Below are 20,037 nucleotides of genomic sequence, written 5' to 3'. Positions count from 1 at the left end.
AAAAATCAAAATTTGGAAATTCATGGTACACAAGTTTGGGGCAAAAAATTGTGGGAAGATTTAGGAGACACATCTTTGGTTACTAATTTGTCAGTTTTTCATGTAGACACTCAAGCGGCCCTTACTATGCCAGAATGTGAGTACAATGCACATGCTGATTGCCTAGCAAATATTGCTACTGAGCAATATGTTCAGCCCCTACTCTGACACCAACTAATGATCCAGTACTAGCAAAATAGGTCCACCAAATGGCCAGTCATTTAGGGACCCTGGCCACACACTGGTGGGCACAAGATTGAGGTATTAATATCTCTCATTCATTGTTAAAGCAAGTAGCAGTGGAATATTTTATATGTCAATTGGAAAAGGAACAAACTGCCTTGGGTAGTAACTGGGGAAATAGCAAGGGGAAAAGTTCCAGCCTAGATTTGGCAGATAGATTATATTGTACTACTACCCCAAGATAAAGGATGCAAATTTATGTGTACTTCTGTTGACACCTATACTAGTGGCTTGTCTTTATAAGAATGCAAGCCAGAAAAACACCTATAAAACTCTAGATATTATAAGTCTATATTATGGAACCCCAATGCAGATTCAAAGTGACAACGGGTCACATTTCAAAGGTAATGAGATGAAGAGATATTGTGTATTAAACAATTTAGAGTGAATATATCATATTCCATATTACCCACAAGCATCTGGGTTGATAGAAAAAAATGAATGGATTGTTGAAAGAACAGTTAAGAAAGTTAAGTTCTAATAATTCATATCAACATTGGAAGGATAAATTGTTTGCTTCTTTAAGTAATTTGAATGATAGACCATTAGGAGGAAGTATACCTCTAACCAGAATGATGATCCCAAATCTGCAAATTAGAAAACAGCATACACATAAGATCTCAAATATTGAGTATTGGACTGTGATGAAAGATGTCCCACCACCGTATCCAGGAATACCTGCTTCAACAGGATATGATTTACATTATTTAGAGAACATTTGGTTGGATAAAAAACGGGATAAGATAAAAATCTCTACTGGGATATGTATGAGAATCCCTAAGAATCATTTTGGACAGATCTTACCTAAATTAGGATTAGCAGCTCAGGGAATGCATATATTGGCTGGAGTGATAGATTCTATTTATCAAGGAGAAATCATTGTGACAGTTCAGAATTTGGGTAAAGAACATGTACAGGTTTGTAAAAATGATAGAATAGTTCAAATGATTATTATTCCTTGTGAAACCATACCCTTTGTGACAGACTGACCCTCCTTCCAAAATAACCAGCAGAGGAAAGAAAGGGTTTGGTTCTACTGACAGAATAAAGTTGGGAGCTAAAGTATGGATAAAACAGAAGCTGGAAGATGTTGCAAAGGCTGCAGAAATTATAGCACTTGGGAAAGATAATACTGTAACAGTTGTTTATCCAGGAGAAAATGATCATGAAACTGTATCCTTGACTAATGTATTCTATCGTGAATGAGGGTATGATTGTTTCCTTGTTTCTTTTTGGCTTTTGTCTGTTAAATTTATTTGTGAGATTTTTTTCTGTAGGCTTAGTACCATCAAACTTCAGATGCCTGATTGCTTAAGCCAGATGTCACCTCTGGACATGTCTACTACTGTGATGTGTCATCCCTGGACCTTGTGTCAACTGAGCTTCAGATGCCAGCTAAAGACCTAACTTCTCAAATAGCACTCTTTACCTGTTGGGGCAGGTACCCCTCTATGACCAATTTCAGCATGAAGAAGCTATGGAGGATGAGACCTTCACCCCTTACCCCAAGATTTTGAACTCCATTGTTAGAAGTGGGAATGATGACAGGGCTTTATGTGCTTATCTTGGGTTATCCCTCTTATATTGTTGTGTAAAGTTCTGTTGACACCAGTTATTCTAAAACTCCCATTGCCCTATGTAATGGATAGGAAAGCTCTTGGGGTTGATTTTAATAGCAATTTAGATTTGAAGATCCTTCCCATGCATTAATAGGCCATGTGACCTGCTTATGTCACAGGAAGCCTAAGTCACATGTGGAGGAGCTTGCTGTAACAACAATGTGTCTAGCAGCTACTCTGGCTGCGTAAGACCAACAACAACAGCACATAGAAAGGGCTGCCAACACAGTTTCTTTGATCTGATTTTCTAAGGGGATAACAATCTCAGTTTAATCAAATATACATATATCCTTCACTTAGTTCAGGGGGAAAAGATCAGTCCCCTTAACTTCAGGGCAAATACAAACAGAAATTACAAACATCAAGAGACAGACCTTGTCTGATTCAAATCACAATTCAGTTACCAGAGAAGCACCAACATCTGTCTGGTTTACAAAGCCAGGGGGGGCAGGTTCAGTGGTTTGCCCAGAATCTCTTGTCACCTACATTCTTTCAATGCGTATACCACCATAACAAAACACCAACTGTAGATCTTATATACCCCTCTCAGGGCCCTGGGGGCTCACCATTTAGGGTGTGGGAAAGCTCTCAAATTACCAGAACCACATTATATACAATTCAATGACTCTCAATTGTCTTAGTGATGAGAAACATTCCAAGTCAAAAAAGATCCCACTTTACCTGCCCCATTCAAACAAAGGACAGACTCATTAAAGGCACTTAAGAGAAGAAAAGCAAAAAATACTGCCCTTATTAACACTACACTTGCTGAGAGGGAAAGAAAATTGCATCATAGGAAATACTGAGAGAACAGATAGGATAGTTAGAGATGAGGGAAAGAGCAGACATGCTGTGCTGTGCTGTGTGAGTGAGTTTTTGGAAAGGCCCCGGCAGGGAAGCCGATGGTTTTGGGATGGTGAGGCTCTATGCTGTGGTATTGTGTATCATATTCTTTGCTGCTGTGATGGATTGGGCATATTGGTTATGGGATCTAGTCCTCTGCTGTCTGAATAAATGGCTTACTTCTTCTACCTTGTATGTGAAGAGTCTCATATATTTTGCAATACAGAACCACAGGCATTTTGACAATTATCATCTATATTGTGACTATTGCCTTGCCAATACAGACATAGAAAATAAGGTTTAGTTGAGTTTTTGTGAAGATTAAGATCAAAGCAGTACTTGTGTATTCTCATTTCAATGTATAGGAGACCCCTCAATCCAAAAGGACCCTATGTGTGACTCTATGCCTATATTCTTTAGAAGTCATTTGCAAGAGTTTCTGCTAATAACCTTGTTTTACTTTGATGGTGACCCAGATCATCTGAATGATTATACCACCCTATGCAACTAAATCAAGGCCTTTGAAAATTAACTAACTCTTTAATTCATAGGGATTTAGAAATTCAAAGCTAAAGTAGCATAATGGCCCATAAGTGTTTGCTTATTTATCTGTTACTCTGTCCTGTCTGTCTCTATGTCTGTTTTTCTGTTTTATTAATTTGTTTACTTCATTTTTCCCACTGAAGTAATGTATGATATAAATATTCATGCATACATTTCTTCTTTAATGTGTTCTCACTCTTGGACAGGGTTGTGTCACACACTGTCCAAACTTTCTGTCACCATCACACTGTCCAAACTATTTGACCCAACCACAGAAGAATCTCTTGTTCGACATGTGACTTGCAGATATAACTTCTGGCAATATTTATGCAGGGCTAGCTCTTTCTTGTGATCATTTGTAAATGTCTATCACACATTCCAAGACAAAGTACTTGAGAAAATGTGGTTACAGGTTTAAAGTCCGTTTTTGGTGGGCTGTAGTGGTCCCCACTGCCCTATCGTACATTATCTCCACTGAGTGCCTGCAATATTTTCGTCCCTAGCAGACCACTAACTACCAGTTTCCTATGATATCCAATATGAATTTGCCTTATAGATTATCAGAGGAGGTAATTCAGAGCAGTTAGAGAACTGATCTTGGGAACAAGGAAGATCAGCTTCCACCTCTTAGCCATGCTGATTCGAAACATTTGTCAAGAAACAATCTCTCAGTACCCTGGTCAACTCTATATAAACTAGGAATGGTTGATGGTCTTCTTTGAAAGAGGGTGCTCTTCACAAGTTCCCCATTGGGATGAAATTGTAGCTGGGAGTTAGTCAGAGGAGGAATGGAGAGAGAGAGAGAGAGAGAGAGAGAGAGAGAGAGAGAGAGAGAGAGAGAAAATATCAGTTAACCTTCAGTTCTAATCATTATAGTAAACAATGTAGCTCTAATCCAGAAGTAAGATAATCTTTGGCTTTGCATCCAGGGAGTTGAAATATGTAGCAAATGGCCCAGGTGCACTTCACAAGGTTCACATAGACTGGATTTGATTTTGGATATCTAACTCCCAAGGCATGAGGTTCTCTCTGGCTTCTTAATTTCCCAATCTGATACTTTAAAGGAAAATCTTTAAAACAAAGTTTTACTTAGTTCATGTATATGGTTCCTCTAAATGTGAGTAGTAAAGTTATCTCCCAAAAGATAATCATTTCATAATTTCTGCTACCAGAGATACTGCACAAAGTATGAAGAAACAAAAGAATACAAAGGAAAGATAAAATACTCAAACCATTACACATGTAATAATGTAATGTGTAAACACATACAAAGGCCCATTATGGCATTGCTCTTAAAGATAATTACCATTTATCTCGGACCTGCACTATCTGAGGAAGTAATAGCAATTATCATGGAAGATTTTAAGATCCAGATATCCAGGTTCCTTATATGACTCAAGTCCTTCTGCATGTTGATCCTGTGGTCAGTCTTGTTCTCCTTCCTCTTAAGTGCACTAGTATGGAAATGTTATCACTTTGCATAGTTGGAGCCAGAATCCAAAATTCATGAAGCTTTGACATACATGGTAAAAAACTTGCAGCTGGAAATATCTAGCAGTCTCAGGATTTCTAAGTGCTGAATTTGTCTTAGAAAAGGAAATAGTAAGGTAGCAGAAAAAAGTCAGGACTTTGGAAATCTAGGGACCTTTGTTTCAGAATTCCCAGGGAAATCACTTATCTTTCACTCCCATATGCTTCTGCTGAAAGTTGCCTTGTAAGTAGGAGGAGAGAAACACCTCTTCCTATTGCCTTATTAGAAATCTAGGGGAAAGTGTGTGAAAAGGAAGTTCTCAAAAGAATTAATTCATTTCCCTAAGTCACGCTTACAGACGACAGAGGAGGAAAGTTCTTCAGACATGGTTCATCTCTCTCCCTACATTGCCCTTCATACACTCTCATAGATAATTGTAGGAAACAATACACAGGGTCAAAATGGCAATAGACCAGTATATCCTTTCAGCAAGGCTCATGTACCTCAGCAAGAGACCATGCCATATGGCCTCCTCTGAGACATTCTTTAGCACTAGAAATCAGACAGGTATTCCCTTGATCACCTCTGCTACATATCTTTTGAAAGACTTAAAGAGAAAACTAATGAATTCAATTTGATTATTTCATTTAAGGATTAATAACAATATAAAGAAAAAGGCACCTGAGATAAAGGAGAGAATCAAATATTGGATGAAGAAACATGTTAGTGTTAAAAGTTAGGACTGTTGGCTGTATTTCCAGTTGTATGAAGTGAAAAGTAAAGGCAAAATAAATTTTAATGCCACCATTGGAGGGATGAAGATTGGGACAAGACCTAGTTAGATGCTGATAATGATGGGATAGATTCTATATAAGTAATAGCTCCTCTGACCTCAGCAATATCATTCTTCTTGGAACTGAACACTGTTGCTTTAGTCTTTACAAGACAAGGGAAGTGAGCAATGTTTTCAATATCAATACAAATTGGGCTGCCTCAAACCCAAACACATGTACATTTTCAGCTTAAAGAGAAGCTAATTCTGCTAGTTATTGAGATTTGCTGCTGGAAATGATTTAACATATTTTTTTTCTTTTCCTTCAAAGTCTTCACATTTAGACATTGATGCTTTCTGTTTGCTCTTATTGTCTCTCTCTTTTTTGATAATGTACTCAGATTTATAGTAGAATATTCATCAATCAAATTGACATTACATTTAGTCTCTTTCATGAAATGCTTTGGTCTTAATCAAAAGCACATATTTTCCAATCCTGTTTATGTGGCATTTTAATACCCCCCTTCTCAGGTTTTTGTATCATAATCTATAATGGATAGAATGCTGGGCTTGGTTTGAGAAAGGCATGAGTTCAAACCATTTTTGTAATGCTGTCTAGCCATATGACCAGAGATAATTAACTTAATCTCTATCAATTCCCTCAGCAGCAAAGTAGGGAAAATTATACCTGTAAAATCTACCTCCAAAGACTGCTATGAGGTTCAAATAAAATAATGTTATGCAAAGTACTTTGAAAGCTTTAAGGTATTCTGTAAATGCCAATTGTTATCATCAGTACCATTTGAACAAGGAATTTGAATGTTTAGTCATTCAGTAAGTCAGTTAGCCAATAGTACATGCCAAGCACAGGAATGCTGTTCTCTATTAATACATAGAATGTGAAAAGAAATATAAATCTGTTGCAGAAGTACTGTAATATCTACTTAGACAAATTATGATAGAACACTTTTTTAATGACAAGTGACTATTGGATTTAAATATTATTTGACCTTAACAAAAGCAAGTAAATTTGAAATTTCAAAAGGCTTTGGCAAAACATTTGTTGTTTACCATTGGTGGATTGAGCTAATAAGCTAGATGAAGTTTAGTATAATGAAGCTATTGCAAAGGGGAACAGAGTAAAAAAGATGAGACAAAGGATGAGAGAGAGTAGTTTTATCTGGACCTTGAAAGATATCTGGAAATAAGGGAGTAGGCGGAACATTTCCAGATAGCACAACATCATAAAAGTAGGAGAGGTGTAAAAGTATGGTAGTGTATTGGTCACCACACTGGATCTGATGTCTAGAGGACTCAAGGGCTGCTCCCAAGACTCTCCCACAATATCATTACTTTCCTCTGGAGCATGAAAAAGAGTGCACGGTTGAACTGCTGCTGAGGCAATAACTTTAGAGGAAGTTAAGAGAGTGGAATTTATGCTTACAGTAATATCTACGTATAATGCCTCAAGCATAAATCAATGTGGAAATAGAACCACACTATATGGGACTGAATTCTTTTCATCTGACAGCAGATACAATTTCTGAAGATGCAATGTCCAGAGTATAGTCACATTTATGATCTGAAAAACAGACATGGTACTATTTTGGCATATTTAATTATAAGTGCATGACCTTATATAGTTTATATTGTTTCAAATAATAGAAAACATAATAATACCATCAATAGGTCACATTTATATAGTACCTTACAGTTGTAAAATAATTTTCCTTACTAAATCCTGTGAGCTATGTGGTAAAAAGGATTATGTTTCATTACTGATGAGGAAAAAGAGTTGGACAATTAAAAGTCTTTGTCCAAGATCACATGTACAAGAAGATGGCACAGATTCTGGGATTTCCAAGTTGAATTCTCCATCCTCTATACATGCTCTGAAATTCATGCTGCCTCAAATATCATGCTCTCTTGGAAGTAATCTGATTCAATATGTTAGTCATGTGTCATTTAAGTAGTTTTCAAGATACACAAGAAATAAACATGGTTATCTTTTTTCAAAGCTTTTGCCCCCAAAGGAAGTAATTCAGTGAATGCATATAAAAGTCATTGTAAAGATCAGTGGATGATAAGAAGTTTCCCTCACTGGTGGAATACCTGAAAAACAAACAAACAAGAACAAAGTAAAATAAACCACCAGGGATTCAAATCTGGAACTTTCCCACAACCTTCTGTTTTTGTAAGTAATTTGTAGTTCTAAGTGCTGTGATTCTGGCTGGTAGGATCAGAATAATGCAGTCTGATTGGTTGGTTTAAAGTGAAAGAAAAGTTATTTAGTTTAACAGAAAATTGACACAGATGCCAAACTATCTGGCATTTAAATTAATTGCTTACATATTTAGAGTAGATGGAAAGAACCAAGCCTAAGGGTGATATCTGTACCATCTTCTCTGCTGAGATATCCACCAATTGTGTTATGAGAGAATAAGCACAATTCTCTTATACTGGCAATGAGCCCTCTGGGGCATGGAGAGGAAATAAACCTCCTTACATTTCGCTCCTGAATTTTCCCTTTACACCTGGATTTAAATGACTGTTTCAGCTATCTTCATTACACACAATGAACCAATTTACCTGAAAGTCTTCCTTCACTGGCACTAGGTAGATTTTTTAAAATATATTTTGCTGAAACACCTCTCTCAATAACCGGTATACTAAAACATAGAATATGCTCCACTGTTTTGATTGAAATGATCACTTAACTTAGTCAATAATGTGATTGGTTTCTCATCTAAATATAACTTGTAATTTGACCAAATTGACTAATGAATTTAGTCACAATGGTTGAAATATATGTTGTATGTGGTCATGAAGAAGATGAATTTTGTCATTAGGAAGTTTCTATTCAAAGTTGAACAAAATGAAGTGTTTTTCGGCAAAGGTAAAGGTTGCCCTAGTTAGAACTTAATCATGCTGATTCATGGTGATTTACATGTGTAAAAGAGAATAATGTAAAATACTTTTCACTACAGATTCCTAAGCATATTTCCACATTTATTATGTCCATGTACATACATAAATAAATACACACACGTGTGTTAGAGAGAGAGAGAGAGAGAGAGAGAGAGAGAGAGAGAGAGAGAGAGTCGCTAGACTAGAGAGTCACTAGTCACAATTGGGAAAAGGTCTTTATGAGTTTGAGGAATTTTTAGAAGAGAGGAAGTTAATAAATCATATCCTTTTCTTTTTTTCTTTTCTTTCATTTTGCAACAAATGCCTTTACAAATGATTGATTACATTCTAACCTTTAGTCCAAGGTACATTGATTCAGAGGTGCCAGCATACGAGACTTAAGTGTTCAGAAGAGACTTATTAAACACACTTCTTTACACAACTGAAGAGTGGTGTGGAATGATGTGGGCCTCCAAATTTGGTTCCAGTTAGGGCAATTATATAGATATGGTAATATCCTAGATTTGGGTGGTGATGTGGCAGGTCCAATGATGATTTCTCAGCATCCTCTTCAGGTATAGGCAAAGTCCCATCTCCAAAATCTGTCAAAAGTGGTAGGTCCACCAGAAGAATGGTAACTGGTAGGAAACAGTGTATTATCTGCTACCAGATATGTGCTTTGGGATCATTTAACACAGTAACTGATTGTGGGGAACAAGCATGAGAGTATGAAGGGTGGAGCCAGAATGGTGGCTAGAAAGCAGGGACTTGCTTAACGTCTCCCCCAGGTCCCTCCAAACACCTGTAAAAATGGCTCTGAACAAATTCTAGAGCTGCAGAACCCATGAAATAGCAGAGGGAAGCAGGGCTGCAGCCCAGGAAAGCCTGGATGGTTGCTGGGAAGGGTCTAATTGACGGAGCTGGGAGCAAAGTGGAGTACAGCCCAGTGTGGGCTGCACCAGGTCAAACCAGACCAGGAGCCAGGCAGAATAGGTAGTAGGGCCCTGAATCATTGAGCTGTGGCAGTTACCAGACTTCTCAACCCACAAACACAAAAGACAACAGAGAAGATTAGTGGGGAAAACTTCTGGATAGGAGTGAAAGGAGTGTGCAGTGGGCCCCAGCCCTGGGGGCACAGAAGTGGTACAGCTCTGGGGCTGCTTCCAGAGCTCCAGCTACAGTTGCTTCCACCCCAAGGACCACCCTGTGGAAGGAATTAAGCAGCAGATCAGAGCAAGAGTGCACAGGCTGCTTGGATCTGGGTTGCGTTCTGGGTTGGAGGTTCTTCGGAGAGAAGGAGCATTGCTGTGGCAGAGCTTGCTGTGTAGAAGTAGCTCTGAAAACAGTAGCACAGCCCCTAAAACTTGGGACAAAGTACTCTCTACCCTGACGAAAGCTCAAAGGTCAAGTAGTTGCGTGGGAACAAGAACGGGCAATGAAAACATACTCAGATTCAGACTCAGGCTTTGGAATCTTTTGGATGACAAAGAAGATCAAAACATACAGCCAGAAGAAGTCAATAAAGTCAAAGAGTCTACATCAAAAGCTTCCAAAAATATGAATTGATCCCAGTCCATCAAAGAACTCAAAAAGGATTTGGAAAAGCAAATAAGAGAAGCAGAGGAAAAACTGGGAAGAGAAATGAGAGTGATGCAAGAAAACCATGAAAAACAAATCAATGACTTGCTAAAGGAAAGCCAAAAAATACTGAAGAAAATAACATCTTAAAAATAGACTAAGTCAAATGGCAAAAGAGCTCCAAAAAGCCAATGAGGAGAAGAATACCTTGAAAGGCAGAATTAGCCAAATGGAAAAGGAGGTTCAAAGACCGCTGAAGAAAATACTACCTCTAAAATTAGATTAGAGCAAGTGGAAGCTAATGACTTTATGAGAAATCAAGATATTATAAAACAGAACTAAAGGAATGAAAAAATGGAAGACAATGTGAAATATCTCATTGGAAAAACCACTGACCTGCAAAATAGATCCAGGAGAGATAATTTTAAAATTATTGGACTACCTGAAAGCCATAATCAAAAAAAAGAGCCTAGACATTATCTTTCAAGAAATTATCAAGGAAAACTGCCCTGATATTCTAGAGCCAGAGGGTAAAATAGAAATTGAAAGAATACACAGATCGCCTCTTGAAAAGAATCACCCCTGCCAAAAAAATCTCTTAGGAATACTGTCTCCAAATTCATGAGTTCCATGATCAAGGAGAAAACACTGCAAGGAGCCAGAAAGAAACAATTTGAGTATTGTGGAAACACAATCAGGACAACACAAGATATAGCAGCTTCCACATTAAGGAACTGAAGGGTTTGGAATATGATATTCCGGAGGTCAGTGGAGCTAGGATTAAAACCAGGAATCACCTACCCAGAAAAACTTAGTATAATGCTCTAAGGTGAAATATGGATTTTCAATAAAACAGAGGACTTTCAAGCTTTCTCAGTGAAAAGACCAGAGCTGAACAGAAAATTTGACTTTCAAACACAAGAATCAAGAGAAGCATGAAAAGGTAAACATGAAAGAGAAATCATAAGGGACTTACTAAAGTGGTACTGTTGTTTTGCTTATATTCCTACGTGGAAAGATAATGTATGTAATTCATGAGACCTTTCTCAGTATTAGGGTAGCTGAAGGGAATATACATATATACATATATACATACATATATATGTATATAGATATAGATATAGATATATGGACAGAGGGCACAGGATCATTTGAATACGAAGGGATGATATCTAAAAACATAAAATCAAATTAAGGGATGAGAGAGGAATATACTGAGAGAGGGAGAAAGGGAGAGATAGAATAGGGTAAATTATCTCACATAAAAGTGGCAAGAAAAAGCAGTTCATTGGAAGGGAAGAGGGGGCAGGTGAGGGGGAATGAATGAATCTTGCTCTCATAAGATTTGTCTTCAGGATGTTATAACATACATACTCAATTGGGTATCTTACCCCACATGAAAGCAAGGGGAAGGGGATAAAAAAGGGGGATGGTAGAAGGGAGGGCAGATAGGTGGAGGAAGTAATCAAAAGCAAACACTTTTGAAAAGGGACAGGGTCAAGGGGGAAAATTAAATAAAGAGTGACATGATAGGAGGGAGGGAAATAAAGTTAGTCTTTCACAACAGGACTATTTATGGCAGTGTTTTCCATAATGATACACATGTGGCCTATGTTGACTTGCTTGCCTTTTGAAGGAGGGTGCGTGAGGAGGGAAGAGGGGAGAGAATTTCAAACTCAAAGTTTTAAAAGCAGATGCTCAAAACAAAAGTTGTTTTTGCATGCAACTGGTAAATAAGATATACAGGCAATGGGGCATAGAAATCTATCTTGCCCTACAAGAAAGTAAGGGGAAAAGGGATGGGGGAAGGGGAATGGGGTGACAGAAAGGAGGGCTGACTGGGGAATGAGGTAATCAGAATATATGCCATCTTGGAGTGGGGGGGAGGGTAGAAATGGGAGAAAATTTGTAACTCAAAATCTTGTGGAAATCAATGCTGAAAACTAAAATATTAAATAATAAACTATGGGATTCCAGAAAAAAAGAATGAAAATATGAGACAGAGATTTTGCACTATTTAATAAAGACTATCTAACACAGGAAACGTCTTATTTCTGATGCCATATGTATGGTGCCTTTGAGGTCTAGAAGAATACTTATTTTTGAAGTTTTATTTGGGGGCAGAGAAGAATCATTTCTCTTCTGATTTAAAAGTTAAATGCAAAAAGCCCCCAGAAAACAAATAACATTTACAGGATAGTAGCCATTGATGCAAACCAGCATCCTTCAAAGGAGGTATACCTCTTAATCAATGATAGTATATGATAGTGTAATGGCATTTTGGAGAAAAATCTGGGCTTCTTCTTTGGGATTCTAAATATGAATCATAGTTCAGATTCCATACAGGAGTAGGTGGGAATAAATTTCCAAAACACACACAAAATATATTTACAAGAAAGAAAAAAATATGTTAATGATTATTTCTGTATACATCTAAGTTTGCAAGTATATAGTCTGCAGCAAGTAATGTAAATTTATTTACATTCCTCAGAATAAGGTAGTTGAAGTTACAGAATTCTAAGGAGTAAACAGGTCTTTTATACATCATTGAAAAGAGTAGAGAAATATAGTGAGTAATTTTTATTATTATTTTCAGTTTTAGTTTACAACATTCAGTTCCATAGGTTTTCGAGGTCCAAAATTTCTCTCCCTCCTTTTCCTCCCGCCTTCCACTCCCAAGATGGCATATAATCCAATGTACATACATTATTTACCTTCACATTGAACTTATTTACATAATATTCCAGTTGTAAAGAATTATAACCAATGGAATGAGTCACGAGAAAGAAGAAACGAAACTAAAAAAGGAGGGGAAAAAAGAGAGCAAATAGTTTGCCTCTATCTGCATTCAGACTCCATAATTCTTTCTCTGGATGTGCATAACTTTTTCCATCATGAGTCTTTTGGGGCTGTCTTTGAACCTTGCATTAATGAGAGGAATCAAGTCTATCAAAGTTAGTCCTTACAGATACCTTGTGTCTGTATATTGATCTCCTGTTTCTGTTCCCCTCACTCAGCATCAGTTCATATAAGTTGTTCCAGGTTGTAATGAAGTCTGTCTGCTCCTCATTTCTTAAAGAACAATAGAATTCCATGACATTCACATATGACAATTTGTTTATCCGTTCCCCAACTGATTGCCATCCCCTTGATTTCCAATTCTTTGCCACCACAAAAGAAACCGCTATAAATGTTTTGTACATATGGGTCCCTTTCCCACTTGTCTGATCTCTTTGGGATATAGCCCTAGAAGTTGTATTTCTGGGTCAAAGGGTATGCACATTTTTATAGCACTTTGGGCATAGTTCCAAATTGCTCTCCAGACTGGCTGGATCACTTCACGACTCCACCAACAATGTAAAAATACTCCAATTTTCCCACATCCTCTCCAACATTTACCATGTTTCTGTTTCGTCATGTTAGCCAATCTGACAGGAGAGATGTGGTACCTAAGAGTTGTTTTGATTTGCATTTCTCTAATTGGTAGTGATTTAGAGCATTTTTTCATATGCCATTAGACATCTTTAATTTCTTCCTCTGAAAACTGCCTGTTCATATCCTTTGACCATTTCTCAATTGGGGAATGACTTGTATTCTTATAAATTTGACTGAGTTCCCTGTATATTTTGGATATGAAGCCATTATCAGAGACACTGGTTGTAAAGATTTTTTCCCAATTTTCTGCTTCCCTCCTTTGCATTGGCTTTGTTTATACAAAAACTTTTCAATTTAACATAATCATAATTATCCATTTTGCATTTTGTAATGCTCTGTATCTCTTCTTGGGTCATGAATTCTTCCTTTTCCCGTAAATCTGCCAGGAAAACTATTCCTTGCTCTCCCAAATTGCTCATATTATTAGGCTTTATTCCTCAATCATGAACCCAATTTGACTACTTTGTTATACAGTATAGAATATTGGTCTATGCCCAGTTTCTGCCATACTATTTTCCAATTTTCCCCGCAGTTTTTGTGAAATAGTGAATTCTTAACCCAGAAGTTGGATTCTTTGGGTTTATCAAAGAATAGATTGCTTGAGTCATTGACTATTGTGTCTTGTGTACCTAACCTATCCTATTGATCCACCACTCTGCTTCTTAGCCAGTACCAAGTAGTTTTGATGACTGTTGCTTTATAATACAGTTTAAAATCTGGTATGGTTAAGCCACTTTCCCTAGCATTTCTTTTCATTAATTCTCTTTATATTTATTTCTTATTTTATCTAGCTCTATAAAATAATATTTTAGTAGTATAATTGGTATGACATTGAATAAGTAAATTAATTTTGGTAAAATTGTCATTGTTATTATATTAGCTCAGCCAAACCATGATCAACTGATGTTTTTCCATTTATTTAGGTCTGACTTTATTTGCATGAAAAGTGTTTAATAATTGTGGTAATAGAGGACCTGGGTTTGTGTTGGCAGGTAGACTCCCAAATGTTTTATAGTATATAGTATAGTAACTTTAAATGGAATCTAACTTTCTATCTCTTGTTGTTGGGCTTTGTTAGTAATGTATAGGAATGCCGAGGATTTATGTAGGTTTATTTTATATCATGCTACTTTGCTAAAGTTGTTTATTATTTCAAGTAGTTTTTTTACTTGATTCTCTAGGATTCTCTAAATAAATCATCATATCATCTGCAAAGAGTGATAATTTAGTTTCTTCTTTGACTATTCTAATTCCTTCAATTTCTTTTTTCTTCTCTTATTGCTAAAGCTAACATTTCCAGTACCAAATTGAATAATAGGGGTGATAATACACATCCTTGCTTCAACCCTGATCTTATCAGGAATGCATCTAGCTTATCTTCATTACATATAATCTTTGCTGATGGTTTTAGGTAGATGCTATTTATAATTTTTAGAAAGACTCCATTTATTCTTATGCTTTCTAGTGTTTTTAATAGGAATGGGTGTTGTATTTTGTCAAAAGCTTTTTCTGCATTTAGTGAGATAATCATATGCTAGTTATGCTGTAGTTATGATCAAGTATGCTGATAGTTTTCCTAATATTAAGCCAGCCTTGTATCCCTGAAATAAATCCTACCTGGTCATAGTGTATTATTATTGAGATAAATTGCTGCAATCTTTTTGCTCATATTTTATTTAAAATTTTTGCATCAATATTTATTAGGGAAATTGGTCTATAATTTTCCTTCTCTGTTTTGACTCTTCCTGGTTTAGGTCTTAGTACCATATTTGTGTCATAAAAAGAATTTGGTAGTACTCCACCTATTGGATTTATTATTTCATTTGTTATGGAGGAACACCTGAATGAAAAAAAAAAGTCATACCAAAGCAAATCTGTATCTTTGCTGCAATTTGTAGGCTTAGATGCCTATAATACTAAGAGGTTAAATGATTTGTTCAGGGGCACACAGAGAGTCTGTGGGAGAGGCAGGACTTGAACCCTGACATTCTTAATTCCAAGCTCAGCTCTCTATCTCCTATGTCATACTGCCTCTCTGTATCTTTCTATCTATCTTATCTATCTTCTCTCTCTCTCTCTCTCTCTCTCTCTTCGTTCTCTCTTTCTCTCTTTCTCTCTCTCTCTCTCCCCCTCTCCCTCTCTCTTCCCCCCCCCCTCTCTCTCCATTCATCCAGCTAGCTATCTTCTGGATAGATCCTATGTAAATACAAATACATATCCTGAATTTTCAGCCAGAGAGTATTAAACGATGCAAAATGTGAACACATAAAATAAACAATGATATTAGATGCCTCTGTGTGTGTCTTTTGTGTGCTTTATGGCAATGAAACCAAACAGTCTTACATTGAAAAAAAGATATATTTAGAACATTCTACTCATATAAACAATCAACAGAAGTATTTCTATTATATGGTTATAAGAAGCCTTATTTCTCCACCCCATATTAGAAAGATGTGATTTTAAACTTCATAGATGCAAGAGAAATAGATAAATTAACATTAAAGCTAAAATTATCTCTAGCCTCATTTGAGGGGAAAAAGAGTGAATACAATAGTTACATCAAAACAAAAACTCTAATCTAAATATAGAAGGTTAATGAATATAATTTCCTTTTCTCTAGTCAGATCACCAGGAACCTCTTTTCCCTGTTTTAACTCTTCAACTGCTATATATTCTATAAATCTCTCACAATAAAAAACTATTCTTTATATTTTAAGTAACACAGTATTAAATTCTTATACTCTTCTGCTGTAATGACCTTGCTAATGCTTTGTAATTGATTAGTATGAAACAAAAAAATTTATATCAATGGGGTATAAATAATTTATTCACATATATGTATGTGTGTGTAGGCACACACACACATATATTATTCTATGCATAAAAAATTAAAGTAATCACACAGAATGGAAAATGGATGCAAGTTAATGAAAAACAAATTTAAATGTGGCTTGTCAAATTTATTTTCTAATTGTCATATAATGATAATTAATATTATTATTTATTTTTCAGTATAATTATACATGAGTTTTCTTTTTTTTCTTTTTTTTTCAAAATTTGATTAAATTTAGACAATGAATTAGTCAATTTTTGAAATGGAAACTGGTCCAATGAAATTAGCATATTTCCATTAAAAATAATTCTACAATTACCGCCCAGCACCTATCAACAATGCAAATATTTTATGTATTAATCAGGGCATTATTTTTGCATTTCCTTTTCATATTCTACACAAGTTCTTTTATAATTTACTTTGGGTAACCACGTGGAGAAATAAAGGATTACTTCAATTTTCATAACCTGCGAAATCAACATATATTTTCTTTGGAGGCTCAAGATCAGTGATGCTTTAATGGTGCTAGATGTGCTACAGAACATAATCACTAGCATCACAGAAGCTTCAACTTCAGCTGACTCAGGGAGTCAAACACCACAGCAGCATAATGAATACTCACTAATCTAATGCTCTAATGTTACTGTTACCCTATTGGTACTTGTCAGATCATTGCAGATGCCTAAATGCCTCCATGACCATCAGTTCCAACTGAGCCTTTTTTAAAGCTAGAAAAGATGGAACCATGAACTTCTTACTTTATTGCTTTAACTGTCTGTGTAAGCTCTAGTAACTGCTGCCTTTAGTAAACCTGGAAATCATTTAAAATATTTTGGAAAAAGGACAATTTATCACTGTCACATAGACTTTTTGTAAACAACCCCCTATTGGGTTAAGAACTTGGCCTCTACAGAGAATTCTTTGTTATATACCAAACAGAATAATAAAAATAACCAACAGTATGCATACACATGTATGAACATAAAAGATTCCAATATTTTTACTTCAATAAATTTGCTACTGGGCCAGTATTTGAAAAATAAAATACAACTGAAGATGGGGCAAGAAGAAAATGGATTGGACAATAAACCACTTAGCCAAACATCAACAGTCATAGCTCAGGTAAACAAGTTTTCAGCCAAAAAAGTATGACATGAAGATGTGTAGACTAGTTTCTATTGGTACAGGATGTATATTATTCTCCTTCCTTCTCAATTTCTAAATGCACAGTTGGACTTAAAAAAAATCGTAAGTTTCTTGTAGACCTCCACATAAGCAAAAAATATGTATTTGGAGAAGTGTGAAACATTAAAGGATGGAGTACCATAAAAAAGAATGTTAAGTTTCAGAAACATTTACCATAATAATTTGAGAACAAAAACTTTACTGTAAACATTCAACAAAACAGTGGGCTTTAAAAAATATTGTTCAAGGTCCTAAGCGGAGGGATAAGTATCTACTTAGGGCATTGGTCTGTATGGTAATATATTTCTGGCATATATTTGCATTTTAGTCAGATTGAAAGTCTTCTGATTTCTTCTTTACCCAATGGCCTGCAGACAAGAGGCAATCTACACTAATGGTGAAAGAAGAAATTAGTAAGTGTTTTGAGACAGTCGGTTTTCCTTAACTGTATCACAGCTTCTATTATGATTTGACATGATCTTATTATCACTCAGTCTTAAGAGTGATCTCTCTATCATGAAAAATATGACATCTACTGCATTTTTCTGTTTAAAGCATAGCTAACAAAGTAAAAAGTATTTTCCCCCATTACACCCTTTCTTCTTTAAAAAATTAAATTAAAAAATGTATAGAACCAAGAACAGGCACTTACTAAAACAAAACACAGCAAAAACAAAAAGGACACCAAACCATGAAATTATTCAATAGTAATAGAAGATAGCTCTAGTTTTGGGGGGTCATCTCTAATTGTCTCAGTACTGGCATTGGTCTTTGGCTGCTCTGGCATTTCTTCCTCTTTTTCTGTCAGACCACCAAGAGACCCCAAGGGAAAAGTGCTTTCGCAATTCTGAGTTGATGAGACCTGTGAAATGACAGGCATTTGGACAGATGAATTGCTTTCAAAACTATGTTCTCCAAGCTCGTACTGAACAAGGGTCTCTTCTTGCTCCTGGTTTAAGTAGTCCGGTACTAGGAAATCACTGCTCTGGAAGTAGTTTGCTAGCTCTGACGCTTCATGGTTCAGACTCCTCCGGTGAACGATTAAATTTCCAGAGTTGGTGAACATGGCGCCACAAGTTTTGCACTTGTAAATCCGAGGCTTGCGGATAACGTGCCGGGAAACCCGCATGTGGTGTTTATATTCCCCGAAGGAAGTGAAAGTGGCACTACATATCTGGCACCGGAAACAGCGTTTACCTTCATGCTTTAGGCGATGCATCTTTAGCGAGTAAGCCCGGGTGAACTTTTTCCCACAGTGGTCACACTGAAATGGTTTAATGCCTGAGTGGATGAGCATGTGCTGCTTAAGGTTCTGAATGCGGGTGAATGGGACCCCACAAGTTGGACACTGAAAAGGCCTATCTGGAGCATTTGGACTTGGTCGTTCTGTGCTGCTGGTAGAAGGAGCAATGTAGAGTTGGTAGGGATACTGAACATTTTCCAATCGATCTTCATCGTCTGCATGAGTATTAGTGCCCGAGGTGCTCTGAAGTGTAGGTAGTCCTTCAGTGACTCCTTCATCTACTGAGCCTATAGAAGAAGACTGAGGAATAATTAGAAGATCCTCCTGAACTTGCTCACTTCCTGGCACTGTCTGCTGATCACTCAAGGAACTCAGAAGCACTGACAGGCTGGGACACTTCCTCATGAACTTCCTCATCACTTAACCTTTCCACTTTGACCCGTACATTGTCTTCAGTAACCAGAGGCAAATTAGCCTTTGTACTCTCACATGTCACATAATCAGTCATTCTTCTAGCTGCCTCAGATGGGCCCAGTAGTTCTAAAGTCCTGGGATTTTCTACCTGCTTAACCTTCTCTGATTGAAGCCTCTGATCAATTCCAAATGGAAAAGTCCAGGGAAAAGCTAAGGAAGAGTGAACTGGTTGGTTTCTAGGCTCCGAATAGGAAGCTGAAGAATTTAGCACCTGGGGAGAACTTGTCTGTGTGTTACACTTAAGTGGACTTTCAGGAGACTTAACTATGTAGATTTTACGCTTTCTCCGGGACTCTCGGCAGACAGGAATGGTCCTTTCTACCACACTGCATGAGTTTTCTATTTGATTTCCATTTTGTACTTGCATGTTACTTACATAAATATCTCTTTAAAATGAATGAAAATTAATCTCATTTGTCTAGCACTAGACATCTTTTTTTTTTGCTTTATTACTGATTTTTTTATTATTAATCAGTGCTAAGGCTTCCTAAGGAAGCCTACATTATTTAGGTATATATAGAACCAGTTTGTTCTAATTGTGAAAACACTGGACAATATTAGAAGAGACCTGATTTATATTATAGACAGTGCCACTGATTTGAGAATTTGAGTAAATCACTTTGCCTATGGTTTCCATCTGTACCTATCATTCGGAATACCTAAAACAAGAGTGGACAACCTTTAACTCAAAGGCTGTACCAGGTTCTCATACTAGTTTCATTTGACCTATGATAAGTTTTCTAAATTTGAGAGCTTATAGTTCTCCACTCTAATTTTTTGAAGTTTTCAAAATAGAAATGATTGCGAACTTGTATAATCAAGTGCATTATTTTGCTCAAGACACCAACATTC

At 36.5% G+C, this 20,037-nt stretch overlaps 1 protein-coding gene across 1 annotated transcript; it reads right to left on the bottom strand.

Moving 5' to 3' along the window:
• Positions 1–18,165: 18,165 nt before the first annotated feature.
• On the bottom strand, positions 18,166–19,552 carry LOC118854858 (zinc finger and BTB domain-containing protein 44-like). Its single transcript, XM_036765060.1, is given in 2 exon segments — positions 18,166–19,084; positions 19,086–19,552. Coding segments are annotated over 2 exon segments (1,386 nt in total).
• Positions 19,553–20,037: the final 485 nt, after the last annotated feature.

This window comes from Trichosurus vulpecula, chromosome 6 (assembly GCF_011100635.1).
Source record: "Trichosurus vulpecula isolate mTriVul1 chromosome 6, mTriVul1.pri, whole genome shotgun sequence".
Classification (NCBI taxonomy): Eukaryota; Metazoa; Chordata; class Mammalia; order Diprotodontia; family Phalangeridae; genus Trichosurus; species Trichosurus vulpecula.
The sequence above is the reverse complement of the archived record's forward strand: the minus strand, read 5'-3'. Positions and strand labels throughout refer to the sequence as shown.